The sequence below is a fragment of the Bufo gargarizans genome, chromosome 2 (genome assembly GCF_014858855.1).
Source record: "Bufo gargarizans isolate SCDJY-AF-19 chromosome 2, ASM1485885v1, whole genome shotgun sequence".
Lineage (NCBI taxonomy): Eukaryota > Metazoa > Chordata > Amphibia > Anura > Bufonidae > Bufo > Bufo gargarizans.
The window spans coordinates 685,273,930-685,301,027 of NC_058081.1; the positions used below are offsets into that span (position 1 = coordinate 685,273,930).

At 44.4% G+C, this 27,098-nt stretch overlaps 1 protein-coding gene across 1 annotated transcript in view; it reads right to left on the bottom strand.

Moving 5' to 3' along the window:
* LOC122926977 (phospholipase A2 inhibitor and Ly6/PLAUR domain-containing protein-like) overlaps positions 1-24,224 on the bottom strand; it is a 48,721-nt gene extending 24,497 nt beyond the window's left edge. Inside the window, exons 1-2 of the mRNA XM_044278510.1 lie at positions 23,959-24,224; positions 18,499-18,618 (exon numbers count right to left, since the gene is read on the bottom strand). Of these exons, the coding sequence (XP_044134445.1) occupies positions 18,499-18,618; positions 23,959-24,190 (352 nt within the window). The 5' untranslated portion in view covers positions 24,191-24,224. The remainder of the gene's footprint in view (positions 1-18,498; positions 18,619-23,958) is intronic.
* Between the last annotated feature and the right edge of the window lie 2,874 nt (positions 24,225-27,098).

Genomic DNA, 27,098 nt, shown 5'->3' on the forward strand with positions numbered 1-27,098 from the left:
CTCAGGGCGTACCAGTACGTCCTAAGTTTAAATCGCAATTGCGGCGCCCCGGGGGTTAATCCGAACAGGATGCCGGCTGAAATCATTCAGCCGGCATCCTGTCACAACGCCAGGGGGGGGTCATGTGACCCCCCCCGTATCGGCGATCGCCGCGAACCGCAGGTCAATTCAGACCTGCGGTTTGCTGCGCTTTCTGTAGTTTCTGATCCCCGCGGTCCCTGACCGCGGGGATCAGAAACTTTAGTGTGCCTAAAATATCGATTTTGCACCCCCCTTTGCACCTCTGCATGATTTTATGCCGGCGGGTTGGGGAGGGGGGGTTGTGGGCGGTGGGGGCGGTGCGGGAGGCGGGCGGTGCGGCAGGCGGGATCGCGATCCTCTTGAAAATTCATTGGTGTTCAGTGGTTATACCAGAGTGTCAGCACATTGCTGACACTCTGGTATAAACGGCTGACATCTGTGCAGATGTCAGCCGTTTAACCCTTTCCATACCGCGGTCCGTACGGACCGCTGTATGGAAAAGGTTAACTGTCAGGGAGCTCCCTCCCTCTCCCATCGCGGGGCTGCTGTGCCTTTGCAGCCCCCAGACAGGATGGGGTGACAGAGGTAGGGAGCCCCCCTCCTTACCCTTCCCGGTCTACAAAGTTGTGGCCACAACTGAGCAGATGGGGAAGGTTCCCATGGCAACAGGACGCCTTATCAGGCATCCTGCTGTCCATGGTGCTGAACAGATCTGTGCTAAAGGCATAGATCTGTTCAGACAAAGTGTAAGTTAAATACAGTACAAAACACTATATAGTGTACTGTACTGTATTATACAGACATCAGACCCACTGGATCTTCAAGAACCAAGTGGGTCTGTGTCAAAAAAATGGAAAAAAAAGTGAAAAAAGTTAAGATAAAAAAAACACATTTATCACTGAATAAAAATTAAAAAAATAAAATACACTACACATATTAGGTATCGCCGCGTCCGTAACGACCTTATCTATAAAACGGTCATGTTACTTTCCCCACACGGTGAACGCCATAAAAATAAGAAGATAAAAACGATGAGAAAATTGAAATTTTGCCCACCTTACTTCCCAAAAAAGGTAATAAAAGTGATAAAAAAATTCGCATGTAAGCCAAAATAGTACCAATCAAACCGTCATCTCATCCCGCAAAAATCATACCCTACCCAAGATAATCGCCGAAAATCTGAAAAAACATGATTTTTTTTGTTTCCAAAATGAAATCATTGTGTAAAACTTACATAAATAAAAATAAAGTATACATATTAGGTATCGACGCGTCCGTATCGACCGGCTCTATGAAAATATCACATGACCTAACCCCTCAGGTGACCACGGTAAAAAAAAAAAAAAAAAGAACCGGTGTAAAAAAAGCCATTTTTGGTCATCTTACATCACAAAAAGTGTAATAGCAAGCGATCAAAAAGTTATATGCACCCCAAAATAGTGCCAATCAAACCGTCATCTCATCCCACAAAAAATGAGACCCTAATTAAAATAATCACCCAAAAAATGAAAAAACTATGGCTCTTAGACTATGGAGACACTAAAACATTTTTGGGGTTTTAAAAATGAAGTCATTGTATAAAACTTACATAAATAAAAAAAATTGTATACATATTAGGTATCACCGCGTCCGTGACAACCTGCTCTATAAAATTACCACATGATCTAACCTGTCAAATGAATGTTGTAAATAACAAAAAAAACTGCCAAAAAAGCTATTTCTTGTTACCTTGCCACACAAAAAGTGTAATATAGAGCAACCAAAAATCATATGTACCCTAAACTAGTACCAACAAAACTGCCACCCTATCCCGTAGTTTCTAAAATGGGGTAAATCTGCCTTCTAAAAACCGTATGGCATTCCTTTCCTTCTGCGCCCTGCCGTGTGCCCGTACAGCAGTTTACGACCACATATGGGGTGTTTCTGTAAACTACAGAATCAGGGCCATAAATAATGAGTTTTGTTTGGCTGTTAACCCTTGCTTTGTAACTGGAAAAAAAATATTAAAATGGAAAATCTGCCAAAAAAGTGAAATTTTGAAATTGTATCTCTATTTTCCATTAAACCTTGTGCAACCTAAAGGTTTAACAAAGTTTGTAAAATCAGTTTTGAATACCTCGAGGGGTGTAGTTTCTTAGATGGGGTCACTTTTATGGAGTTTCTACTCTAGGGGTGCATCAGGGGGCTTCAAATGGGACATGGTGTCAAAAAACCAGACCAGCAAAATCTGGCTTCCAAAAACCATACGGCGCACCTTTCACTCTACGCCCCGCTGTGTGGCCGTACAGTAGTTTACGGCCACATATGGGGTGTTTATGTAAACGGCAGAGTCAGGGCAATAAAGATACAGTCTTGTTTGGCTGTTAACCCTTGCTTTGTTAGTGGAAAAAATGGGTTAAAATGGAAAATTAGGCAAAAAAATGAAATTCTCAAATTTCATCCCCATTTGCCAATAAATCTTGTGCAACACCTAAAGGGTTAACGAAGTTTGTAAAATCAGTTTTGAATACCTTGAGGGGTGTAGTTTATAGAATGGGGTCATTTTTGGGCAGTTTCTATTATGTAAGCCTCGCAAAGTGACTTCAGACTTGTAGTGGTCCCTAAAAATTGGGTTTTTGTAAATTTCTGAAAAATTTCAAGATTTGCTTCTAAACTTCTAAGCCTTGTAACATCCCCAAAAAATAAAATATCATTCCCAAAATAATTCAAACATGAAGTAGACATATGGGGAATGTAAAGTCATCACAATTTTTGGGGGTATTACTATGTATTACAGAAGTAGAGAAACTGAAACTTTGAAATTTGCTAATTTTTCCAAATTTTTGTTAAATTAGGTATTTTTAATGCAAAAAAATAATTTTTTGGACTTCATTTTACCAGTGTCATGAAGTACAATATGTGACGAAAAAACAATCTCAGAATGTCCTGGATAAGTCAAAGTGTTTTAAAGTTATGAGCACTTAAAGTGACACTGGTCAGATTTGCAAAAAATGGCCAAGTCCTTAAGGTGAAATAGGGCTGAGTCCTTAAGGGGTTAATATACCTGCTTCCAGCAAATAATCATTAAGGGGTTCTATACACCTGCTTCCAAAAATACTGCTCTTCTATAGGGACTTTGTCACAGGGTCATTTTGAAAATGACAGGCAGATGAAGAGGCAGGCCATTCCGCAGGGGTGATAGGGGTCGGGCAGGAGCACCAGGCCGGAGCCTAAGTGGGAAGTTGGAGAAGGTGCGTGCGATTACATCAAAAGACGTATCAGATTTGGTTGCGTGGCTCACTCAGCCTTCTGCTTCTGCACCCTCCTCAACCTCTGTATCAGCATCCTCCTCACTCTCTGCTGAGTGCACCCACAAAGACACCACTACCACCACCACATGGGTGCCCACAATAGAGGAAGAGGAGGGGAGTTCAGAGGGAGAGAAGGAGCAGCAGATAGGGAGGAGAAGGAGGAGAAGCAGGCAGAACTCGCAGTGTACAGGAGGAAAAAGCAGACTGCAAATGTATCTGGAGCGAGCCATTCACCATGCACGGTCACATCTGGCGCACAGGACGCCGGCACATGGCTCCGCAGTGTGGGCTTTTTTTAACGTGTCAGCTGCTGACAATAGTGCTGCCATCTGCAGCCTGTGCTGTCAACGAATAAGTCGTGGTAAGCCCAACACTCACCTAGGGACGACCACGTTAGGAAGGCACCTGGCCTCCCATCACCGAGCCCAATGGGAGCAACACGGTCAGAACCCACAAAGCCACACTCCTGGTGCTCCACGTCCTGCCTTTTCTCCTTCTCCTCTCTCCTCCCATTTTTCCTCCACTCCACCTTCCACCGTGCCTTTGTCGCGTTCATCTGGCAAAAGGCAGGCTTCCGTGGTTGATGACGCCGGCTAACCCTCTTGCCCAACTGCTGACCTCCGGCTTGTCGAAACTACTAGCCCGCCAACTACTGCCATATAAACTGATGCACTTGGAGGGCTTTAGAAAATTTGTGGCCATTGGCACACCACAATGGAAGGTCCCCAGAAGGGCATCCCAGAGCTATATGGCCATGTTCAGCGGCAAGTGAATGTATCTCTGGAACACAGTGTCAGTGCCAAGATACATCTGACCTCAGGTACCTGGTCTAGCAAACACGGGCAGGGAAAGTACATAACTTTTACTGCCCACTGGGTGAACCTTCTGATGGCTGTCAAGCATGCAACCCATGGCACCTGTGTGGATTTGGTGTTACTGCCACAGATTGCATGCAGGCCTGCCTCTTCTTCTCCTCCTTCTACTCCATCCTCCGTCTCCTCCTCAGCTGACTCCTCCTTTTCCACTGCTACCGCCTCTTCCGCTGTGCCCCCCCCCCAGCTCCCCAGAACCTATTCGACGTGCCAGGCAGTGGCGTAGGGATCGCCATAGCAACCATAGCAGTGGCTATGGGGCCCTACGCCACTGGGGGCCCGCCCGTCCGGACCGCATCATTTTTTTTTTTTTATAATCACAGCACTCACAGGCAGCCAGGGCCGACCGCCCGCCCAGTGTAGTGGGCGGGGCGCGGGCGGTCCAACATGAGGTAGGCCGGCGGATGCGGTGGAGGGGGCCGGAACGGGGGCGTAGCGGAGGCGGAGCCAGGCTGGCACCAGCGCCGCCCGCAGACCGCAGTGCAGGAAAAGAATGAATTTCCCCGCCCCCTCCACCGCCTGAGTCCGCCTCCTGAGTCCGCCTCCTGAGTCCTCCCACCCAGTCCCTCTAGTTAGTAGGAGGCGGACTCAGGCAGTGGAGGGGGCGGGGCCGGGGCGGGGCCAGTCCGGGGGGGGGGGGTTGGGGGTGGTTGTTACCTGTCCTGCTGTGTGGAGGAGGGACTGGGAGTGGGACGAGGGAGACTGGTCCCGCCTAAAACCTACTACTGCTGTCACTGGATGGCACAGAGGGGTGACGGCACCTACTTCTCCAGGCTGCCTGTGAGGACCAGACATCAGCTGTCTACAGGAAAGGTAAGTGTCTGTCTGTAGAAATAGTGTCTGTCTGTAGAAATAGGTGTATAACTACTTGAAAGTTCATGTGTATGTAATGTGTGTGTGTGTGTATATATATATATATATATATATACACAGTATATATGTCCATATATGTGGTGAGTGCGTATGTGAGTCTGTCCATGTATGTGGTGAGTGCCTGTATGAGTGCGTCCATGTATGTAGTGAGTGCCTGTATGAGTGCGTCCATGTATGTAGTGAGTGCCTGTATTAGAGCGTCCATGTATGTAGTGAGTGTATGAGTGCCTCCATGTATATGGTGAGTGCCTGTATACGTGCGTCCATGTATATGGTGAGTGCCTGTATGAGTGCGTCCATGTATGTGGTGAATGCGTGTATGAGTGCGTCCATGTATATGGTGAGTGCCTGTATACGTGCGTCCATGTATGTGGTGAGTGCCTGTATGAGTGCGTCCATGTATGTGGTGAGTGTATGAGTGCCTCCATGTATATGGTGAGTGCCTGTATGAGTGCGTCCATGTATGTGGTGAATGCGTGTATGAGTGCGTCCATGTATGTAGTGAGTGTATGAGTGCCTCCATGTATATGGTGAGTGCCTGTATACGTGCGTCCATGTATGTAGTGAGTGTATGAGTGCGTCCATGTATGTAGTGAGTGCCTGTATGAGTGCGTCCATGTATGTAGTGAGTGCCTGTATTAGAGCGTCCATGTATGTGGTGAGTGTATGAGTGCCTCCATGTATATGGTGAGTGCCTGTATACGTGCGTCCATGTATGTGGTGAGTGCCTGTATGAGTGCGTCCATGTATGTGGTGAATGCGTGTATGAGTGCGTCCATGTATATGGTGAGTGCCTGTATACGTGCGTCCATGTATGTGGTGAGTGCCTGTATGAGTGCGTCCATGTATGTGGTGAGTGTATGAGTGCCTCCATGTATATGGTGAGTGCCTGTATGAGTGCGTCCATGTATGTGGTGAATGCGTGTATGAGTGCGTCCATGTATATGGTGAGTGCCTGTATAAGTGCATCCATGTATATGGTGAGTGCCTGTATGAGTGCGTCCATGTATATGGTGAGTGCCTGTATGAGTGCGTCCATGTATATGGTGAGTGCCTGTATGAGTGCGTCCATGTATATGGTGAGTACGTGTATGAGTGCGTCCATGTATGTGGTGAATGCGTGTATGAGTGCGTCCATGTATGTGGTGAGTGCCTGTATGAGTGCGTCCATGTATGTTGTGAGTGCCTTTATGAGTGCGTCCATGTATGTGGTGAATGCGTGTATGAGTGCGTCCATGTATGTGGTGAATGCGTGTATGAGTGCGTCCATGTATGTGGTGAATGCGTGTAGGAGTGCGTCCATGTATATGGTGAGTGCCTGTATGAGTGCGTCCATGTATATGGTGAGTGCGTCCATGTATGTGGTGAATGCGTGTAGGAGTGCGTCCATGTATATGGTGAGTGCCTGTATGACTGCGTCCATGTATATGGTGAGTGCCTGTATGAGTGCGTCCATGTATATGGTGAGTGCCTGTATGAGTGCGTCCATGTATATGGTGAGTGCCTGTATGAGTGCGTCCATGTATATGGTGAGTACGTGTATGAGTGCGTCCATGTATGTGGTGAATGCGTGTATGAGTGCGTCCATGTATGTGGTGAGTGTATTAGTGCGTCCATGTATGTGGTGAATGCGTGTAGGAGTGCGTCCATGTATATGGTGAGTGCCTGTATGAGTGCGTCCATGTATGTGGTGAGTGCGTCCATGTATATGGTGAGTGCCTGTATGAGTGCGTCCATGTATGTGGTGAATGCGTGTAGGAGTGCGTCCATGTATATGGTGAGTGCCTTTATGAGTGCGTCCATGTATATGGTGAGTGCCTGTATGAGTGCATCCATGTATGTGGTGAGTACGTGTATGAGTGCATCCATGTATGTGGTGAATGCGTGTAGGAGTGCGTCCATGTATATGGTGAGTGCCTGTATGAGTGCGTCCATGTATATGGTGAGTGCCTGTATGAGTGCGTCCATGTATGTGGTGAGTGCCTGTATGAGTGCGTCCATGTATGTTGTGAGTGCCTTTATGAGTGCGTCCATGTATGTGGTGAATGCGTGTAGGAGTGCGTCCATGTATATGGTGAGTGCCTGTATGAGTGCGTCCATGTATGTGGAGAGTGCCTGTATGAGTGCGTCCATGTATGTAGTGAGTGCCTGTATGAATGCGTCCATGTATGTTGTGAGTGCCTTTATGAGTGCGTCCATGTATGTGGTGAATGCGTGTATGAGTGCGTCCATGTATATGGTGAGTGCCTGTATGAGTGCGTCCATGTATGTGGTGAGTGCGTCCATGTATGTGGTGAGTGCGTGTATGAGTGCGTCCATGTATGTGGCGAGTGTGTGTATGAGTGCGTCCATTAAGTTTGGGAGGGGCCCAGTACAAAAATTTGCTATGGGGCCCAGTCAGTTCTAGCTACACCCCTGCCTCCATGTATATGGTGAGTGCCTGTATGAGTGCGTCCATGTATGTGGTGAATGCGTGTATGAGTGCGTCCATGTATGTAGTGAGTGTATGAGTGCCTCCATGTATATGGTGAGTGCCTGTATACGTGCGTCCATGTATGTAGTGAGTGTATGAGTGCGTCCATGTATGTAGTGAGTGCCTGTATGAGTGCGTCCATGTATGTAGTGAGTGCCTGTATTAGAGCGTCCATGTATGTGGTGAGTGTATGAGTGCCTCCATGTATATGGTGAGTGCCTGTATACGTGCGTCCATGTATGTGGTGAGTGCCTGTATGAGTGCGTCCATGTATGTGGTGAATGCGTGTATGAGTGCGTCCATGTATATGGTGAGTGCCTGTATACGTGCGTCCATGTATGTGGTGAGTGCCTGTATGAGTGCGTCCATGTATGTGGTGAGTGTATGAGTGCCTCCATGTATATGGTGAGTGCCTGTATGAGTGCGTCCATGTATGTGGTGAATGCGTGTATGAGTGCGTCCATGTATATGGTGAGTGCCTGTATAAGTGCATCCATGTATATGGTGAGTGCCTGTATGAGTGCGTCCATGTATATGGTGAGTGCCTGTATGAGTGCGTCCATGTATATGGTGAGTGCCTGTATGAGTGCGTCCATGTATATGGTGAGTACGTGTATGAGTGCGTCCATGTATGTGGTGAATGCGTGTATGAGTGCGTCCATGTATGTGGTGAGTGCCTGTATGAGTGCGTCCATGTATGTTGTGAGTGCCTTTATGAGTGCGTCCATGTATGTGGTGAATGCGTGTATGAGTGCGTCCATGTATGTGGTGAATGCGTGTATGAGTGCGTCCATGTATGTGGTGAATGCGTGTAGGAGTGCGTCCATGTATATGGTGAGTGCCTGTATGAGTGCGTCCATGTATATGGTGAGTGCGTCCATGTATGTGGTGAATGCGTGTAGGAGTGCGTCCATGTATATGGTGAGTGCCTGTATGACTGCGTCCATGTATATGGTGAGTGCCTGTATGAGTGCGTCCATGTATATGGTGAGTGCCTGTATGAGTGCGTCCATGTATATGGTGAGTGCCTGTATGAGTGCGTCCATGTATATGGTGAGTACGTGTATGAGTGCGTCCATGTATGTGGTGAATGCGTGTATGAGTGCGTCCATGTATGTGGTGAGTGTATTAGTGCGTCCATGTATGTGGTGAATGCGTGTAGGAGTGCGTCCATGTATATGGTGAGTGCGTCCATGTATATGGTGAGTGCCTGTATGAGTGCGTCCATGTATGTGGTGAGTGCGTCCATGTATATGGTGAGTGCCTGTATGAGTGCGTCCATGTATGTGGTGAATGCGTGTAGGAGTGCGTCCATGTATATGGTGAGTGCCTTTATGAGTGCGTCCATGTATATGGTGAGTGCCTGTATGAGTGCATCCATGTATGTGGTGAGTACGTGTATGAGTGCATCCATGTATGTGGTGAATGCGTGTAGGAGTGCGTCCATGTATATGGTGAGTGCCTGTATGAGTGCGTCCATGTATATGGTGAGTGCCTGTATGAGTGCGTCCATGTATGTGGTGAGTGCCTGTATGAGTGCGTCCATGTATGTTGTGAGTGCCTTTATGAGTGCGTCCATGTATGTGGTGAATGCGTGTAGGAGTGCGTCCATGTATATGGTGAGTGCCTGTATGAGTGCGTCCATGTATGTGGAGAGTGCCTGTATGAGTGCGTCCATGTATGTAGTGAGTGCCTGTATGAATGCGTCCATGTATGTTGTGAGTGCCTTTATGAGTGCGTCCATGTATGTGGTGAATGCGTGTATGAGTGCGTCCATGTATATGGTGAGTGCCTGTATGAGTGCGTCCATGTATGTGGTGAGTGCGTCCATGTATGTGGTGAGTGCGTGTATGAGTGCGTCCATGTATGTGGCGAGTGTGTGTATGAGTGCGTCCATTAAGTTTGGGAGGGGCCCAGTACAAAAATTTGCTATGGGGCCCAGTCAGTTCTAGCTACACCCCTGGTGCCAGGTGAGACGTTTCCATGCTGTGCTGCGGCTGTTGTGCCTGAAAGCCAAGAGCCACACCACTCCTGCACTCCTTTTAGCTCAATTTGACAGTTGGTAAAATGGTGTGTGACAACGGTGCCAATCTGCTGAGCTCGCTAAAACAGGGCAAAATGACACATGTGCCGTGCATGGCACACGTCCTGAACTTAGTCGTGCAGCGTTTCGTTGCCAAATACCCCCGGGGTCCAGGACATCTTGCGTCAGGACAGGAAAATCTCTTACACAGCCATAGCTCACCTTGCTGACGTTCAGCGGTGACACCACTTGCCCTTCAGATGTCTGATTTGTGACTGCCCGACGCGCTGGAACTCCACCTTGTATATGCTTGATAGGCTGCTCCAGCAGAAACGTGCCATTAACGACTACCTGTACGAACTCTGCAGCAAGACAGGTTCTGGGGAGCTTGTTTTTTTTTACCGCACCAGTGGCTGCTCATGCGCAATGCATGCAGACTTCTGCGGCCATTTGATGAGATCACCAAACTGGTCAGTAGCAGCCGGGGCGCCATCAGTGACATCGTACTATATGCTTTCATTCTGGAGCGTGCATTGCGTCGTGTCATTGATCAAGCCGTCAAGGAGCAGGAAGATTAGGAAGTCGCAATGCTGGATGAATTCCCAGGGGGCTACTCCATCTGAGACAAATCAGCAGGAGTCTGAAGAAGAGTCAGAGGAGGATGGTGGCTGGGGGGAGGAGGAGGAGCAAGAAGAGCAGGCTTTAAACTTTTCTGGGAAACCTGGTGTAGCCCGTGGATGGGGGGAGGAGACTGAGGATGACATTCTCCTGGACGATGAGCATGAGCCAGGGCGCTCCACAGCTTCCAATTTAGTGCAAATGGGGGCCTTCATGTTTGAAGAGGGACCCCCGTATAAAAAGCATAAAGAGCATGGACCAGTACTGAGTGGTAACGTACTTAGACCCCCGCTACAAACACAAAATGGCAGACATGTTACGAGCATCAGAGAGGGCTGTCAGAATGCAGCATTTCCAGGCCTTGCTTCGAGAGATGCTGCATTCTGCTGTTTCGGGCGCTGGCAGAGGAATTTAGACCCACAGAGAAACAGTTGCAGGTACCAATCCCACCGTGCATGCAAGAAGAGGGCGGTTTGAAGATGTGTTGGTCATTTCGGATATAAGATTATTCTTGCAGCCAACCCATTGACAGCCACCCTCTGGATCCAGCCTCAGGGAACGCTTAGACCGACAGGTGTCCGACTACATCGGGTTAAATCTCTGAGAAGCAAGGAACCCCTTGACTACTGGGTGTGCAGGCTTGACCTGTGGCCAGATCTGGCACAATTTGCCATGGAACTCTTGGCTTGTCCCTCGTCGAGTGTCCTGTCCGAAAGGACGTTCAGCGCAGCAGGGAGAATCGTGACCGATAAGAGCACTCGCCTAGCTAACGACAGTGTGGACTACCCCTTTCTAAAAATAAATGATGCATGGCTCTCGGAGGAATTCAACACCTGTGACGACCACGTTTAATTGAATTTCAACTATTACCAATGGCTTTTTTTCAAGAGGGGGGATTTCGTTAGCCATATTTTTAATCCATTTTTATATTTTTAGTTCTTTTAAACATATGTATTTGACATGTATGAGTACTGGCCTGCAGTAAAATTGATATCCACTGACCATTTAATATACCTCCAGCCACATAATCACTTGATGTCAGGTGAATGCCTAATGTTTGGGGCCTGTACTCCACTGGTCTGCAGTAAAATTGATATCCAATGACCATCTAATATACCTCCAGCCACATAATGAGTTAATATTTTCTGTACGGTGACTGCATAATTTTTGGGGCCTGTAATCTAACTGGCCAACAGTAAAATTGTTATACGGTGACCGCCTAATGTACCTCCAGCCTTGTTATCCACCTGCCATCTAATGTACCTCCAGCCACATAATCACTTGTTCTTTTATGTCAGGTGAATGCCTCATTTTTGGGGCCTTGTACTAAAATACTATTTTTCTAGGGTCCAGCAGGGCACCTTTTTGAGAGTTTCTCTTTAAAACGCATAAAAATGGCCCCTGATTAAAATAAATATTTTTTGTGGGAATTTTTGCCATTGATTCCCCTCTGGTATGTCACTGTCCATGTTGTGGGACTTTTTGTGCACTTCTAGTAAGTGTTTGGTGGCTGCAAATATGACCTGAAGGTTTTTCATGTTCACCTGCCATTAAAGTGAACTTGCAGTTCGCCAACATTTGATCGCGCTCATGCGATTGCTTTCGCGAATCGTCCCGGCCGATGTTTGTCCATCACTAGTAGTAAACCATCTGTAAAGGAACTGTGCCACTGCATCTGCAAGTGAGAATGTGCATGGCTGTAGTGATGAAGCCACAGCTTCTTTGCTTCCTTCAAGCACCATATTATTATTTCGGAGGAAGATGATAGCAGAGTGGACTAGTTGGCTTATACATCATTTCAGCAACAGTAAGACGATGTTGAAATCCCTTCTGAGTCTGACACTGTGCCATCGATCACAGCATTCTTCTTGCTCTTCTTCCTCGCAGCCCCAGAGAAGAACTTCATTTACATTATCTGTGTCTTCACTTCCCCCTCCTAGTTGAGCATCTACTTTTTATGCCCACTCTAGTGTTGGCAGGCGCCCACACACCATCAACTGTGGTAGACCAATGTTACTGCATTCACATCTGATATAAACTCTCTTCTGAGGTAGTGCTTGCATGAATCACAAACACACAAAATGCATTGAGAGATAGTAGCCAGCATCAGTACTCAGCACCTGGTTCACCTGACCAATCCAGCCTGGGTGTATGCATCGCAGGCTGGGGACGACAACCTAGGCACTAGAGAGACCGGGGCTGTGTGCTACGGATCCTGCTTGTGGAATCAAGACCTGGCATACATGATAGAGGCTATAATGTGAGCACCAGCCTCATGAATGCAGCCCTCCTCTTTATAAGTAGCGTACCAGTTCAGTGGGTGATGACATAGAAAAATATAGTGGTCAGCAAAATGATCACTTGTGTCATTGGTCCAGTGCATAGGACAAGTCTGCTTTACTGGCAAATAAATTATCAGTCTGCACACACGACCATTGATCGCTACTCAGAGTATATTCTGGGTCTGGAGTAAACAAATGAGCCTCATTTACATAACACCCAGCTCTATACCCAATACTGGCAGTCCTCGAATTACCCACTACTAAGGGTACATGTACTGGATACTGGTCCGATCTGGGTACCCCCTGTCTGAACATCATTACTTGGGACCATCAGCACACATTAGTACAGTTCCCTGTTAAGCAGGGTTGCCTGATTTTCCTTTGTGAATTGAGGTGACTGATCCTTTGATTGTTATTTTTGCACAATCACTTTGTGTTACTTTTAGTTACTTCAATAAAAGTTACGTTTTAGCTCTACTCATTCCAGTGACCCATCTACTTTTTTCCTAAGAAGAGACAAACCTCCATGTGCTATGAAAGATATTTAATATAGTCTTCCTGTTGAGGAGTTGTGTGCCTGCGCCCAAGACCGTTGCTGTGTACAATATCTATAGGCTAAAAATAAGTTGTGAACATTCACACACAAATATAGGAAGTATGGTTCTTCATCAGCACACTAGGAAGCATTATCTGCTTACATAGAAGAATCAAATTAGCCAGCAATTGGAACAAGACTGTCCTTCTTCTGCCAATTATCATTGTAGCAGCTAGGATGCATCCACAAGCAGTACAGTTTTGTCCTCAACATCATTAGCTCCTGCTTTACTCACTCAGACTCCTCCTTGCCCTACATCACCAGCCATCCATAATGGAATGTATGGTCAGGGGACAACTCTACTTCCCAGCAATCTGCTTGGTGCCAACTGAACTCCCTCCTGTCAAGATTCTGGCAGTGCAGTCGCTGCTCTACCACTTAGTCAATTTCACAGCCTTTAGGGAGCTAATGGCACAAGCTCAGCCTCACTGGAAGATACATTGCATTCATTATTTCTCACAAAAAGTCATCTTTGTAAAGTGGTGGAGAACGTCGGTCACTCCTTGCAATTATTGCTGTGCAGCAAGTTGCACGCCATCATGGACACCTGAATCAGCTATTACTGACAGGGACAGTACATGACTTTAACCTCTCACTGGGTCAATGTTTTGCGTAGCAGCAGCATTGTAACACCGCAGCAACAAGGCCAAGTCTCCATGACATCTCCACGTTTGTGTCTGATTCACACACCAAGCGCTTAGCCACCTCCAGCTCAATTTCCAACTCAGTCGCAGTCCTACTTAATGGACAATAACAGAGTTATTATACCCTGAAGTGGTATGACCATTTCTGCACTCCGCTACTCTCTCTAATGGTCTAACATTTATGCCATATGTGTATTTATTTCCAGGTCCTTTGTCATCGTGCATCAATAATAATTGTTATGCAACTATTTTGTACGTGAATATGCCTGGTTCACCAGCAGGTGGCGGTGTGTATATGGCAGAGCTATCTTTAGATAGAATGAAACTTACCATTCCATTCTCCCCCTTTTGGACAGAAGTGGGCCAGTACTGCTTTCTATAAGAAGGAAGGAAATTGCAGTTCTAGTTTATTCCGTTTTACTTATAGTTGAGCTAAGAAGACATAAAACATGTAGCAGTCTCTCCGAAGGGAAGTAACTCCCTGACTCATTATAGATTTACAGACAGAGTATCACGAGGGGGTCAGCAGCCAAAAGCACCCCACTCCAGAGATACCAGAACAGTCCTGAAGTTCAGCTTCCAGAATAGAGCAGAGTACTGAAGTTTGCCTGCCAGTTTATGCCAAAGCCTGCTGGAACCAGGAGAAAGCCTGAATATTGTCAGGATGCAAGTTGATGCAAGTAAAGCTGTTGATCTTTATAAGAGTCTGGACTCGACTTATTCCCCACCATTACTCTCCCCTTTATTGTTTCGGAGCCTAACCCTGGGGATCGGCTGTATCCAGGTATGAGCACCGTGACACACTCAAAGACTATTAAGGGCCGCACCACGCCACTCTGCATTTCTATAGACCTAGGACATGATATGCCATGGGGGTGGCACATCACAGAGTGTTGCTTCCACTACCCTCCCTCCTATCATATATTTAAAATGAGGAATTGCCATGCTGTGCTAGAGTTGATCGGCCTAGGAGAGAGTTACCACACAAAGGCTCAGTTGCAAATGTGTATCAAGCAGCAAAGTTCAAAAGATAAATATGTCTCCTCACCAACTACAACTGGGCAACACGGTCTGCGATAATAGCCGGAACATTGTGTAAGTGCTGCATTTGGGGGAGATAACACATGATCCCTGCATGGGGTACATGGTAAAAAAAAGCCCTTCTGGACTTGCAGCGACAAAAAGTTCTGCTTTTGCACTGCTTGATCTGTGACATTTCAATAGAATGGAATATTCTGGACCATCTTTATGAGCAGAATAAAGCGGTGAATATTTACATCGTCCACCAGACCACCTCAACTGGGAGCATGTGTTTAGACGTCAGGCAATGGCAGCTCACCAGGGTTGTGTGTCACCTGCTTGGGCCCTGCCGTGCAGTGTCTGGAGGGCACATCCCTTCTTCCCTTAGGGCACATCTTGTATTGGGGCTTCTGTCTGGTGGTAGTTGGGGTACCCTTGATGGAGTAGGTTTGAATGGGTGCAAGGCAGGAGTGCAGATGCAGGAGCCAGCGAATGATGGAGACAATAACAAGGCCTGTTCATTGCAATAAATATGGCTTCTCTTTACTGACTTTAATGATGGGTGCAGCAGAAAAAGTCACAGTTCCAATCCTTTCTCAATAGCAGTGTAGAAGCAACAGTCATGGTACTTGCATTACTCCCTGTCCCTCTCTTTCCAAAAAACTCTTTATAGTCTCTCAGCAGAACCACGGGCATGCAATGAGGTCATTATTAATTTCTTCTGCAGTTCCCGGACTGAGGGTTAGGAGATATGGATGGCCAAGCCAAAGTATGGGGGATGCATCAGCAGTATTCCCCTCCACAGAAGCAAAGCCTTTCCACCATAAATGTGTACAATTCCTTGCTGTTTGAGTTCAATGCACGGCCTTTGAGTTCTGGACCTTCCAAGATGTCTGGTCTCCTTCCCTTTCGGTGTACTCTGATAGTAAAGATTTTAAAGCTTTTCTGGCAGCTGTAGGGTCACACATATGGGTTCTCTGAGCTTGGACCTAGCTTCTGCAGGAACTGTCCACATAGACCTCTTGCCTTTAGCTTTCCACAGACTAGACTATCACTCTCACTGACCATGGGGGCAGACCTAGTCCATCACCTGGTAATCTAAACAGTCTGCCTAACATTAACTGTTAGGTTGCTGATACAGTGCTGTTGAGTTCACATGAAACACAACAAAACACAACATTTAACTCAAGTATATTGCATTATCTGTTCGGTATTAGTTAAACCTTTGCAGCAGTCCTGCTGGGGTACTGCATGATGACAACACTGGCCATTGCAGTGCAGAGCGAAGCCTGAAAGAACTGGGCCCTTGATGAGCATGGCAAGATGCCAGCTTAGTTGTTTAGATGCTGAAGCGGGCAAAATTCTTCTGCACAAGGGTCCAATAAAATCACATCTGCAATGATTTTGACACGCAATTCGATAGAATCGGGCCCGACATGAATTTCAAGAAATTCGCTCACCACTGTTATTTTTGTTAATTTTTATTTTCTTTCATTTTTTTTTGTAAACCTAATGAAATCCTCCAGGTTATTATAATTAGCCTCTCAGATCCTGATGTCCTTACCTTCAGGAAGTCAGCGCTCGTTCATTAGCACAAACCTCGGTAATGTGCGTTCTTTCTGATTTTAATGCTTCCTGCTCCTTACTAATGATTTCCAGATCATCAACCACTGAGGTTGTAGAGACTTTACCCATAGAAATGCCAGGTGCATGTATTGCTGTGCGTGTAATAAGGGCACGTCATGGCAGAAGCTCAGTGGAGGGGGCACCCTCTTACTCAAAAAGAAGGAAAAATGCAATGATTCACACGTTTTTAGGGTATATTGCATCCACTTAGTTCATCCACTTAAGGCCTCTTGTGTCTGTGGCCGTATTGCGGCCCGCATACGGCGGGTCCGCAATACATGGGACACCGGCCATGTGCATTCCGCATGACAGATGCGGCCCAATTGAAGTGAATAAAATCCGGAGATGCGGTGTGGAATGGAACAGGTGGTGTTCCGTTCCGTGCTTCCGTTCCGCAAAAAGATAGAACTTGTCCTATCTTTTTGCGGAACGGATGCATCGAGAACCCCATTCAAGTGAATGTATCGAGATCCGCATGCGGCTGGCCCCACGGTCGGTGCCCGTGCGGACCCCAATGCAAGAGGCCTAAGGGTAGAGTTCTTGTCCCTGGACAATGACTGCAATCTATATCTAGAAATATCCGTGCTCACAAAGATGACTTAGGAAAAATAGTTGTAATGCAAAGGCATACCCAGGAGAAACCAAGGTGGAGGTCCCGGCCGGTAAGCATGGACCCCCTTCTGCTTTCTCGCACTCACATAACGATTTACATTCCTGTACAACTCCTCCATTTGGGCGCTGAATGCAGCCGGTAGAGATGAGCGAAGTATTCCAAAATTTGATTTGGTTGCTTCGTCGAATTTTACAAAAAAATGCACTTTGTGCATTCACGTCACCATTTAGCTTTCCATTCTTCTGATCCATCCGAGAGAAACAAAAAACAGGATCCAGTAAAAAACATTGATCCTGTTGCATCAGTTGTCATCCGTTTGAGCCATTTCCATCTGAGATCCGTTTTTTTTAGACGGAAACAAAAGTCCTACATGCAGTACTTTTGTTTCCGTCTAAAAAAACGGATCTTAGATGGAAATGGCTCAAACGGACGACAACTGATGCAACAGGATCAGTTTTTTTTTATTGGATCCTGTAAAAAAACGGATCCTGTGTAATCCTATGCATAACTGATGCAACAGGATCCGTTTTTATACAGGATCCAGTTTTTTTATACTCTCTCTCTTCTTCTGACGGATCAGAAGAACGGAAAGCTAAACGGTGATGTGAATGCACCTTACTTGGTCAAGAAGCACATTTTTTTGTAAGTAGTGGGTGCAATGACAGGGAACGGCGATTGTGCTGCTCCCCGTCATTGTATCCCTCAGATGCCACGAGGGTTAAATAAATAAAAAATCTTTAAAAAAATCATACTTACCTCATCCATTTTCTCGCGACTGGCCAGCCACCACCATCTTGATTAAAGATCTTTTTTTTTTTTTTTTACACTATTTCAGGTAACATCGATTCACTAGCATAAGGCACGAGGAAATTTAGCTTTGCGGCAAATCTAATTTATCATGAATTTGGATCGAAGTCCACTTCGTGGATTTCGGTTTGCTCAACACTAGCAGCAGGAACTGCAGAAGCCAATAAACACTGCTTCCTTCCTGCTTGGTACCGCCTACATCCCGTTGTACCTTCCATGTAGGCGCTGAATGCAGCAGGAGGTCCTGGCCAAAGGTGGTTGAAGCAGGAACATCTGAGCAAAGGTGCAGCTAAAGCTAGTTTCACACTAGTGCCAAGGAACTCCGGCAGGCTGTTCCGGCAAAGGGAAGGGCTTTAGTGTCCAACTCCAAATCTTTACTTTTTCAGTGTTAGATAGAGAGCAGATAGGGGATGGGAACCAAGAAGCCATTATGGCCGTATTAAGAAGAGACCCCACACACAACAGGACCAAGGACCCTCACATCCCGCTGGCTGTTGACAGGGAAGTACATTATGTTATAGAGGGCAGCAAATTCCATGAGCCTGGTGGGAGAAGGCCACAGGGCTGGATTTGAGGGTCTGTCATATTGAAATCAGGGACATTTCCATGCCATTTGCTGCTCAATGATGGGGGGTTGCAGTAAATTGATTCAAAAGTTTGGGGCTCACACTTTGGGAAATGACAGCAGATTGCAGGAGTGGGGGGGTTAGACAGACTGGACAGGGTCTCTTGGTGACTTACCTATTTTTGTTACTTCATGAATTGAGATACATTTGTCAGTGGCCAATGGACATTCCGTTAGTTCTCCTTCGCAGTTCTTCGCATTTTCTGCCGCACACACTAGACATGACAAACGCGAATCTGAAACAGAAGATTCATAAAGCTGAGAAACCCCCCGAAAAAGAGCAAAATCATGTGCTATGTCTACAAAGGAATAGTCAAAATGAGACTCCTTCATCCTGCAAATTGATTTTCTTACCGAAAGAAAGCAGTATTTGGGCAGTTAGTACCATTTTAGCTTACACAGTGATAAATGTGCCACCTTTTTTTTACCAGGAAATGGGCTCAGAGCAGATGTGGCTTCCCTTTCCACTGCTTCTTTTTGGCGGCTCATATGAAAAGCATTATCCACCAGGGGGCGACAAAGAGAGGACAGGAACAAGCTCCTCCAAGAGAATAAGAAATCTATGCGCATGATGGGAGGAGGCATGATGGGAGGAGAACATAGGCCAGATATAATATCATTGATTGCTTCCTCTAATTAGAGTCTGATAGAAAATTATCTAAGGTTATGATCTCCCCAGTGCATTGTCCCATCAAAACCAACCAAATGTTAACTGTCATATTTGAAAGGGTTGTGCAGGATTAGAAAAACATAGCTTCTTTCTGCCAGAAACAGCCCCACACCTGTCTGCAGGTTGTTTGTGGTATGACAGCTCAGTCCCATTCACAACTCTTGAACCAGTATGGAGCTGTTTCTGGAAGATAGAAGCCACGGTTCTCTAATCATGATCAACCCCAAAATTTCTTAGTTTTTTTTGTCTTTTCCGTCAGACCAGGAGCTGACGGACTCCTTATCTCTCCTCTCTGACCTCCTCAACACTCAGTTACTGATAAGAATGGGGCTTAAATAAGTGTTTATGACCTCTTAGTAGTTTGGAGATAAGGTTTGTCAGATGACCAGCTCTGGTTGCGCATGTGCTGTCTCCCATCTCTCTTCCCGCTCACCGCTGCTGTCGATGGCAAAGGAATAGAGAAGGGAGACAGCACATGCACACTGCGCATGCCGTCTCCTCATACAGCTGATCAGCAAGGGAGTCTGACCCCTGCCGATCTGATATTGATGACCTATTATGAGGATAGGTCATCAATATAGGAGAGCCCGGAGAACCCCTTTAAAGGTGGGCATTTGCAGCCAAGTAAAAGTGGTCCCTGGATAATTCAGACTTGTCTTTTTGATGGCCCTAATTAGTTAAGAGATCTTAATAAAAGGAAGTGGGGCCATTGTCTTATGGTATAACATAGATTTCTGATTCTCGATTGGCCCTTGGGAGGGCAGTTAATCATTGTAATGACGTCGCCAGACCAGTAATTATCTCTCCGACTGTAAGTCTAAAAAGGGTTGTCTGGCTAAGACAACCACTGTCCATATGGCAAGTCATAGAAGGAGTTCACCTGCTTGTAGTATGAATGGCTGCCATGCAATACTATATTTCCCCTTTAGTGGCCGCTGAAGAGCTAATACTGGGATCCTGACCCATGTCGATCAGCAGATTGCCATGACCACTACAAAATAAAAGGAGCTATCTCAGTTGAGACAACAGCTTTAAATAAGGGGGATCTGTTATTATTATAAATGCGTCTCATTTTCTAAAATTTTAGCAACGTTTGTGATTATTCGCTATGCCTTTTAATATAATATTTCTCAGTACAGTATAAAATTAGCTTTGAAGATAAAGTGAAGCCTAATATAGCATATAGTCATCGCCTTTGAGTACTGGAAAAATGTTCTGTCTGTCATATCATAAGCACCTACTTGTGGAAGGCGTCACAAGATAGATAGACATGGATGGTCCATACAGTGTATCTACAAATATACTGCAAGTAGAAGATGATATTGATGGACTTTACGAATCCAGACCCTCACTGAGACTGAAAACAAGGGGACTGGAGTTCTCTCTGTAAACTACAAAGACTCTGTTAATACCACTAAAAGATATCCCCAAATGAAAATCTACAGCAGGTTGAAAAGGGAAGCATGCTCTATTCAGTGAGGTCTTAATATTGAGGGTTGAGAGGGTCGAGACATTTACAAGCAAAGGGCTTGTCTAGGATTAAAAAATATGTCTGCTTTCTTCCTAAAACAGTATCACCCTGTAGAGAACGTAGGCCATCTCAGTTGATAAAGTAGGGTTCACCAGACCATAGAGACGATCATGACTAATATGATGTGAACCATGTGTAGAGAACACATATGATTGGCTGGAAATCATCTCCAGGCTTGATGGCATTGGGAAACACATCAGAATCCATGTCTGCTCGTGTCTTCTCAGACCTAGAAGACATCTTAGTTCCATGGGACTAGAAGAAGATGTTACTGAGACAAGGAAATAGACAAGTAAAAAGAAAATTTTCTCTAGGACCTGAGCATCTGAAATGAAATGTGGAATGAGGGTTTTTATGGTCTGCTGAGTCCAGTTTTTACATCTTTAGAAGTAACAGAAGGCTTTTATCACCAAAGCCATGAAAAACTCTTCCAACCATGTCTACAACGTCGATAAATGGTGGAGAATACAGACAAGGGTGAGCAATGTATAAGAATTATCTATGGCTATGGAATCTTACCTCTTGCTAGTTGATAGAAGTAGTTATTTGTAGTGTTGATTGCGAATATTCGAATCACGAATTTTTATCGCGAATATTGGCACTTCGAAAATTTGCAAATATCTAGAATATAGTGCAATATCTTTGACTTTAGGAGTAGTGTTGATTGCGAATTTTCTCATTGCCGACTTTCACAATCAAGAAAATAATGACTGGAGATCACGAATTTGCTAATTTATGGCAAATATTCGCCCAAAAATTCGTGAAATATTGCAAATTTGAATATTGCCAATGCCGCTCATCACTAGTTATTTGCTATTTGATGTCCACTCTTTTGACTATCCGACTAAGGCATCATATCTCATGCCTATGGAGCCTATAAGGCAATACATGTGCCCCCCTATGGTTCCTCTGTGCCCCATTGTGTTATAGAGCTACCTCTATGATATGGCATCCTATGGAACATGTCTTAAAGTACTTACAGTATACACCTAAGATAGAAGCACTGATTTTGGTAGGACTGGCAGACCATCTAATGTGTATGAGGGGTGTCCTGGTTCTCCTCCAACAGTAGATGTTGGGTAAAACAAGGGATCATGCATGTTAGACTAATTCATGGTTCCTAAAGGAGATAAGTGGCTTATTGCCATCTTCCCACCGATAAGACATGTCAAACTGAGCACACATGTGTATGGTGGAGGAATGTAAAGTGTTGGTTAATGTTATGTATGGAGGATGTCTCTGTATGAAATCAGAGGCATGTGGAAGACCAGTTGGACTCATTGATTTCTATGGCTGCTATATTCTGTCTCAATTCAGCTCAGACATTGCATTATAATCGCATTATGAAACCCTAGGCTCTAATCCCGTCAGTGCCTTCACTCAAGGTCAAAGGGGTTGTTGTTGCAAGCATTGGTCAGGAGAAGGTAATAAATATAATAGTTAATAGATATACAATGGATTCGTGAGGGCAGTGATTACTGTATATGCATATAAGAGGGTAAAGAGGCGCTGTCACCTCTCCTGACATGTCTTTTCTAATAACTACTTGTATTTCACATGTAATAATTCTGGAGAATCCATTTCTTATGACTTTATGTTGTGCCATTCCTCTATTATCCTTACTAAAAGTTACATGAACATCTACTGCTCTGACTGCTCGATGTCTAGCCGTTATCGATGAACTCCTGACAGCTCATAAACACTCACTATAGCTCAATTCTTATCCAGCTGGTAGGAATATGTCTTAACTGAGTGTGTGGGAGTTCAGAGATAAGGGCTAGACATCGAGCAGTTGGAGCAGCAACCTGACGGTTCAGCATGAATCTGAAAGCAATGTACTCTGCAGATAGACAAGCTTAAAGGAGTTTTATTATCTCAGACATTGGAGGCATATTGCTAGGATATGCCTCCAATGCCAAATAGATGTGGGTCCCACCTCCAGAATGAAAGGAGGGTGCATCACACATGCATGGCGTGGTCTTCATTTATTTTTTGGGGAATTCTGAAAATAGCCAAGCGAGCGCGCTTGGCTATTTTCCAGAATTCCCATAGAAATGAATGAACAGCGCGCAGTGCAGGGCGGTCACCTCTCCAATTACTTCTATGGGACTCCTGGAAATATCCAAGTCAGAGCTGCCATAGAAATAAATGGAGGGCAACCAGCATGCACGTATGCCTTCCAGTCACTTTGAGGGTCTCATTGTGGAGATAGGAGCCGATCCCACAGGTGGAGCCTGCACCTATGTGATATTGGTGGCATATCCTAGCGATATTCCAGCAATGTCAGAAGTGAGAGACCCCTTTTAATCCTGTAGAACAAAAACTGCTGAATATTTTTTTTTTATAAAGACCAATTGAAAAAGTGATTCATTGTTCAAAATGAGTACAATGCAATAAAAAAAAAAAATTGCCCCCAAAGGTGTCCAATAGGGATGAGCGAATCGACTTTGGATGAAACATCCGAAGTCGATTCGCATAAAACTTTGCTTCAATACTGTACGGAACGAGTATTAGAATGTATTGGCTCAGGTGAGCCGAAGTTATTACGTCGCAAAGTCTCGTGAGATTTTACATAGTAACTTCAGAAATTGATTTATACTGTAAACAAAACATTTCCCAAACTCGGGTTCGGTTCTAAGTGGTACCTCGCTCTATACAGTATTGAAACCAAGTTGTATGCGAATCGACTTTGGATGTTTCATCCGAAGTCGATTCGCTCATCCCTAGTGTCCACAGCCTTTAAGAACATTGACATATTCTACTTTATGGCAGTCACATCCAGTATTAGAGATAATCAGCGCTCATTTCTGTAGTAATATCTGTTGAGTACTGATAAGGTACAGTTATAACCATATCTACACTCATCACCCTCATCATCACCATCACTATCATCATCATCATCATCACCATCAGCAACAGCATAAATATCCATGGCCTGTTTAAACAATGACAATATCAGCAATAAATATCAGAGTCCAGTTATTTATGCAGTAAACTGATTTTAACATTTTTTTCCCCAAATTTTAAGCAAAATAAATTTCAACAGAATAATTAATTGTATTATTTTGACAAATACAAAATGTTGTATAATAAAACCATATAGTAATAAATACATACCATAAAATAATAACAAACATAAAAAACATACCACTACTATTACTAAAAAAATACAATAATATTTTATTTCTTAGAATAAAATATAAAACACATTTTGATTGCATGTATTTAAAAACAGCATTAAATAAAATCAAAATAAAATAAAGTACATTCAAAATGAGTATTAGAATCATTAGTTTTTCCAATTTATTTCCAAAAAATAAAAATATCCCTTTTGCAAGATTGAGGACTTACTCATCCTCTTGTCTAGTTACCTACCTGTAGCTGTGATGCCTGATAAGATGCAGATGAACAGGAGCCAGGAGCTTCTCATGACTTTGAAGTTCCTTGAGGATGCTATGAAAACAAGTAGTTTACTGTGCAGCCTTGTGTGCAGATTTACTTTATAACAGGGCGTTGGCTTGATAAGATTATGCCATAAAACAGAGGGGAGGGGATAAATAAAATGGAAAGAGCAGGACAGTAAAAGCTTCAGTATTACATCAGACATGATTGAACTATCAGGGAATGGGATGTGTGCCGTCTTATTGTGGTGATTGCAAGCAGGAGAAATAGCAGCCAGCACAGCAACAGCTGGAATATAATGTTATTATGGCCGAGGGATAACCAGCCGCATGATAATACAACAACAGACAGCACAGATAATGTCAGCCTGAACGCTGTCAAGTTTTACAAGCCTCAAAAGACATAAATATAATTCACTTTAATATATTAGTCAATTTAGCAAAGAATTTATGTACAGTATACACTTGCACTGTGTACATACATTACATTACTTATCCTGTACTGATCCTGAGTTAGATTCTGTATTGTACTCCAGAGCTGCACTCACTATTCTGCTGGTGCAGTCACTGTGTACATACATTACATTACTAATCCTGTACTGATCCTGAGTTACATCCTGCATTATACTCCAGAGCTGCACTCACTATTCTGCTGGTGGAGTCACTGTGTACATACATTACATTACTTATCCTGTACTGATCCTGAGTTACATCCTGTATTATACTCCAGAGCTGCACTCACTATTCTGCTGGTGCAGTCACTGTGTACATACATTACATTACTTATCCTGTACTGATCCTGAGTTACATCCTGTATTATACTCCAGAGCTGCACTCACTATTCTGCTGGTGCAGTCACTGTGTACATACATTACTTATCCTGTACTGATCCTGAGTTACATCCTGTATTATACTCCAGAGCTGCACTAACTATTCTGCTGGTGGAGTCACTGTGTACATACATTACATTACTTACCCTGTACTGATCCTGAGTTACATCCTGTATTATACTCCAGAGCTGCACTCACTATTCTGCTGGTGCAGTCACTGTGTACATACATTACATTACTTATCCTGTACTGATCCTGAGTTATATCCTGTATTATACTCCAGAGCTGCACTCACTATTCTGCTGGTGCAGTCACTGTGTACATACATTACATTACTTATCCTGTACTGATCCTGAGTTACATCCTGTATTATCCTCCAGAGCTGCACTCACTATTCTGCTGGTGCAATCACTGTGTACATACATTACATTACTTATCCTGTACTATTCCTGAGTTACATCCTGTAATATACTCCAGAGCTGCACTCACTATTCTGCTGGTGCAGTCACTGTGTACATACATTACATTACTTATCCTGTACTGATCCTGAGTTATATCCTGTATTATACTCCAGAGCTGCACTCACTATTCTGCTGGTGGAGTCACTGTGTACATACATTACATTACTTATCCTGTACTGATCCTGAGTTACATCCTGTATTATACTCCAGAGCTGCACTCACTATTCTGCTGGTGGAGTCACTGTGTACATACATTACATTACTTATCTTGTACTAATCCTGAGTTACATCCTGTATTATACTCCAGAGCTGCACTCACTATTCTGCTGGTGGAGTCACTGTGTACATACATTACTTATCCTGTACTGATCCTGAGTTACATCCTGTATTATACTCCAGAGCTGCACTCACTATTCTGCTGGTGCAATCACTGTGTACATACATTACATTACTTATCCTGTACTATTCCTGAGTTACATCATGTAATATACTCCAGAGCTGCACTCACTATTCTGCTGGTGCAGTCACTGTGTACATACATTACATTACTTATCCTGTACTGATCCTGAGTTATATCCTGTATTATACTCCAGAGCTGCACTCACTATTCTGCTGGTGCAGTCACTGTGCACATACATTACATTACTTATCCTGTACTGATCCTGAGTTACATCCTGTATTATACTCCAGAGCTGCACTCACTATTCTGCTGGTGCAGTCACTGTGTACATACATTACATATCCTGTACTGATCCTGAGTTACATCCTGTATTATACTGCAGAGCTGCACTCACTATTCTGCTGGTGGAGTCACTGTGTACATACATTACATTACTTATCCTGTACTGATCCTGAGTTACATCCTGTAATATACTCCAGAGCTGCACTCACTATTCTGCTGGTGGAGTCACTGTGTACATACATTACATTACTTATCCTGTACTAATCCTGAGTTACATCCTGTATTATACTCCAGAGCTGCACTCACTATTCTGCTGGTGCAGTCACTGTGTACATACATTACTTATCCTGTACTGATCCTGAGTTACATCCTGTATTATACTCCAGAGCTGCACTCACTATTCTGCTGGTGCAGTCACTGTGTACATACATTACATTACTTATCCTGTACTGATCCTGAGTTACATCCTGTATTATACTCCAGAGCTGCACTCACTATTCTGCTGGTGCAGTCACTGTGCACATACATTTCATTACTTATCCTGTACTGATGTTGCATTACATACTGAATTTCTTTTATTAGAAAATTATAAAACATAACAATAATACAATGTAACAATATTAATAAGAAACATAATCATAAAATATCAAACACAACCAACCAATAAATGCAACTAACACTGGTCCAGCCACCATAATGCAATATTATGTTGTAGACATACACCAACTACTCACATACATATATACACTTGACCCTACACCACAACACTTATATACAAATAATCACAGAAAACTAATTGGTCCACTTGCTGGTCAGTTGCCGAATAAACCACCTATATCATCACAACAATATAATAATGATAACAACAATAACCCTAATAAAAAATTTTTTTATTATACACACACAATAAAAACAGAACTATGTACACTATATACACCCACGCCCTCCAACCCTCACCCCCCCCCCCCCCACTAGCCAGAGAGCTGAATCCACCTCTCATGCTCGCATTCCATGTCTATAGACTAGGTCAGGCTAGTGAACAGTCCCAAAGTTCAGAAAGTCCCATGAACACCCCCCCCCCTTTAATTACCACCCCACCTAACGGCAAACCCCATATGTACACAATATAAACAGAATAAAA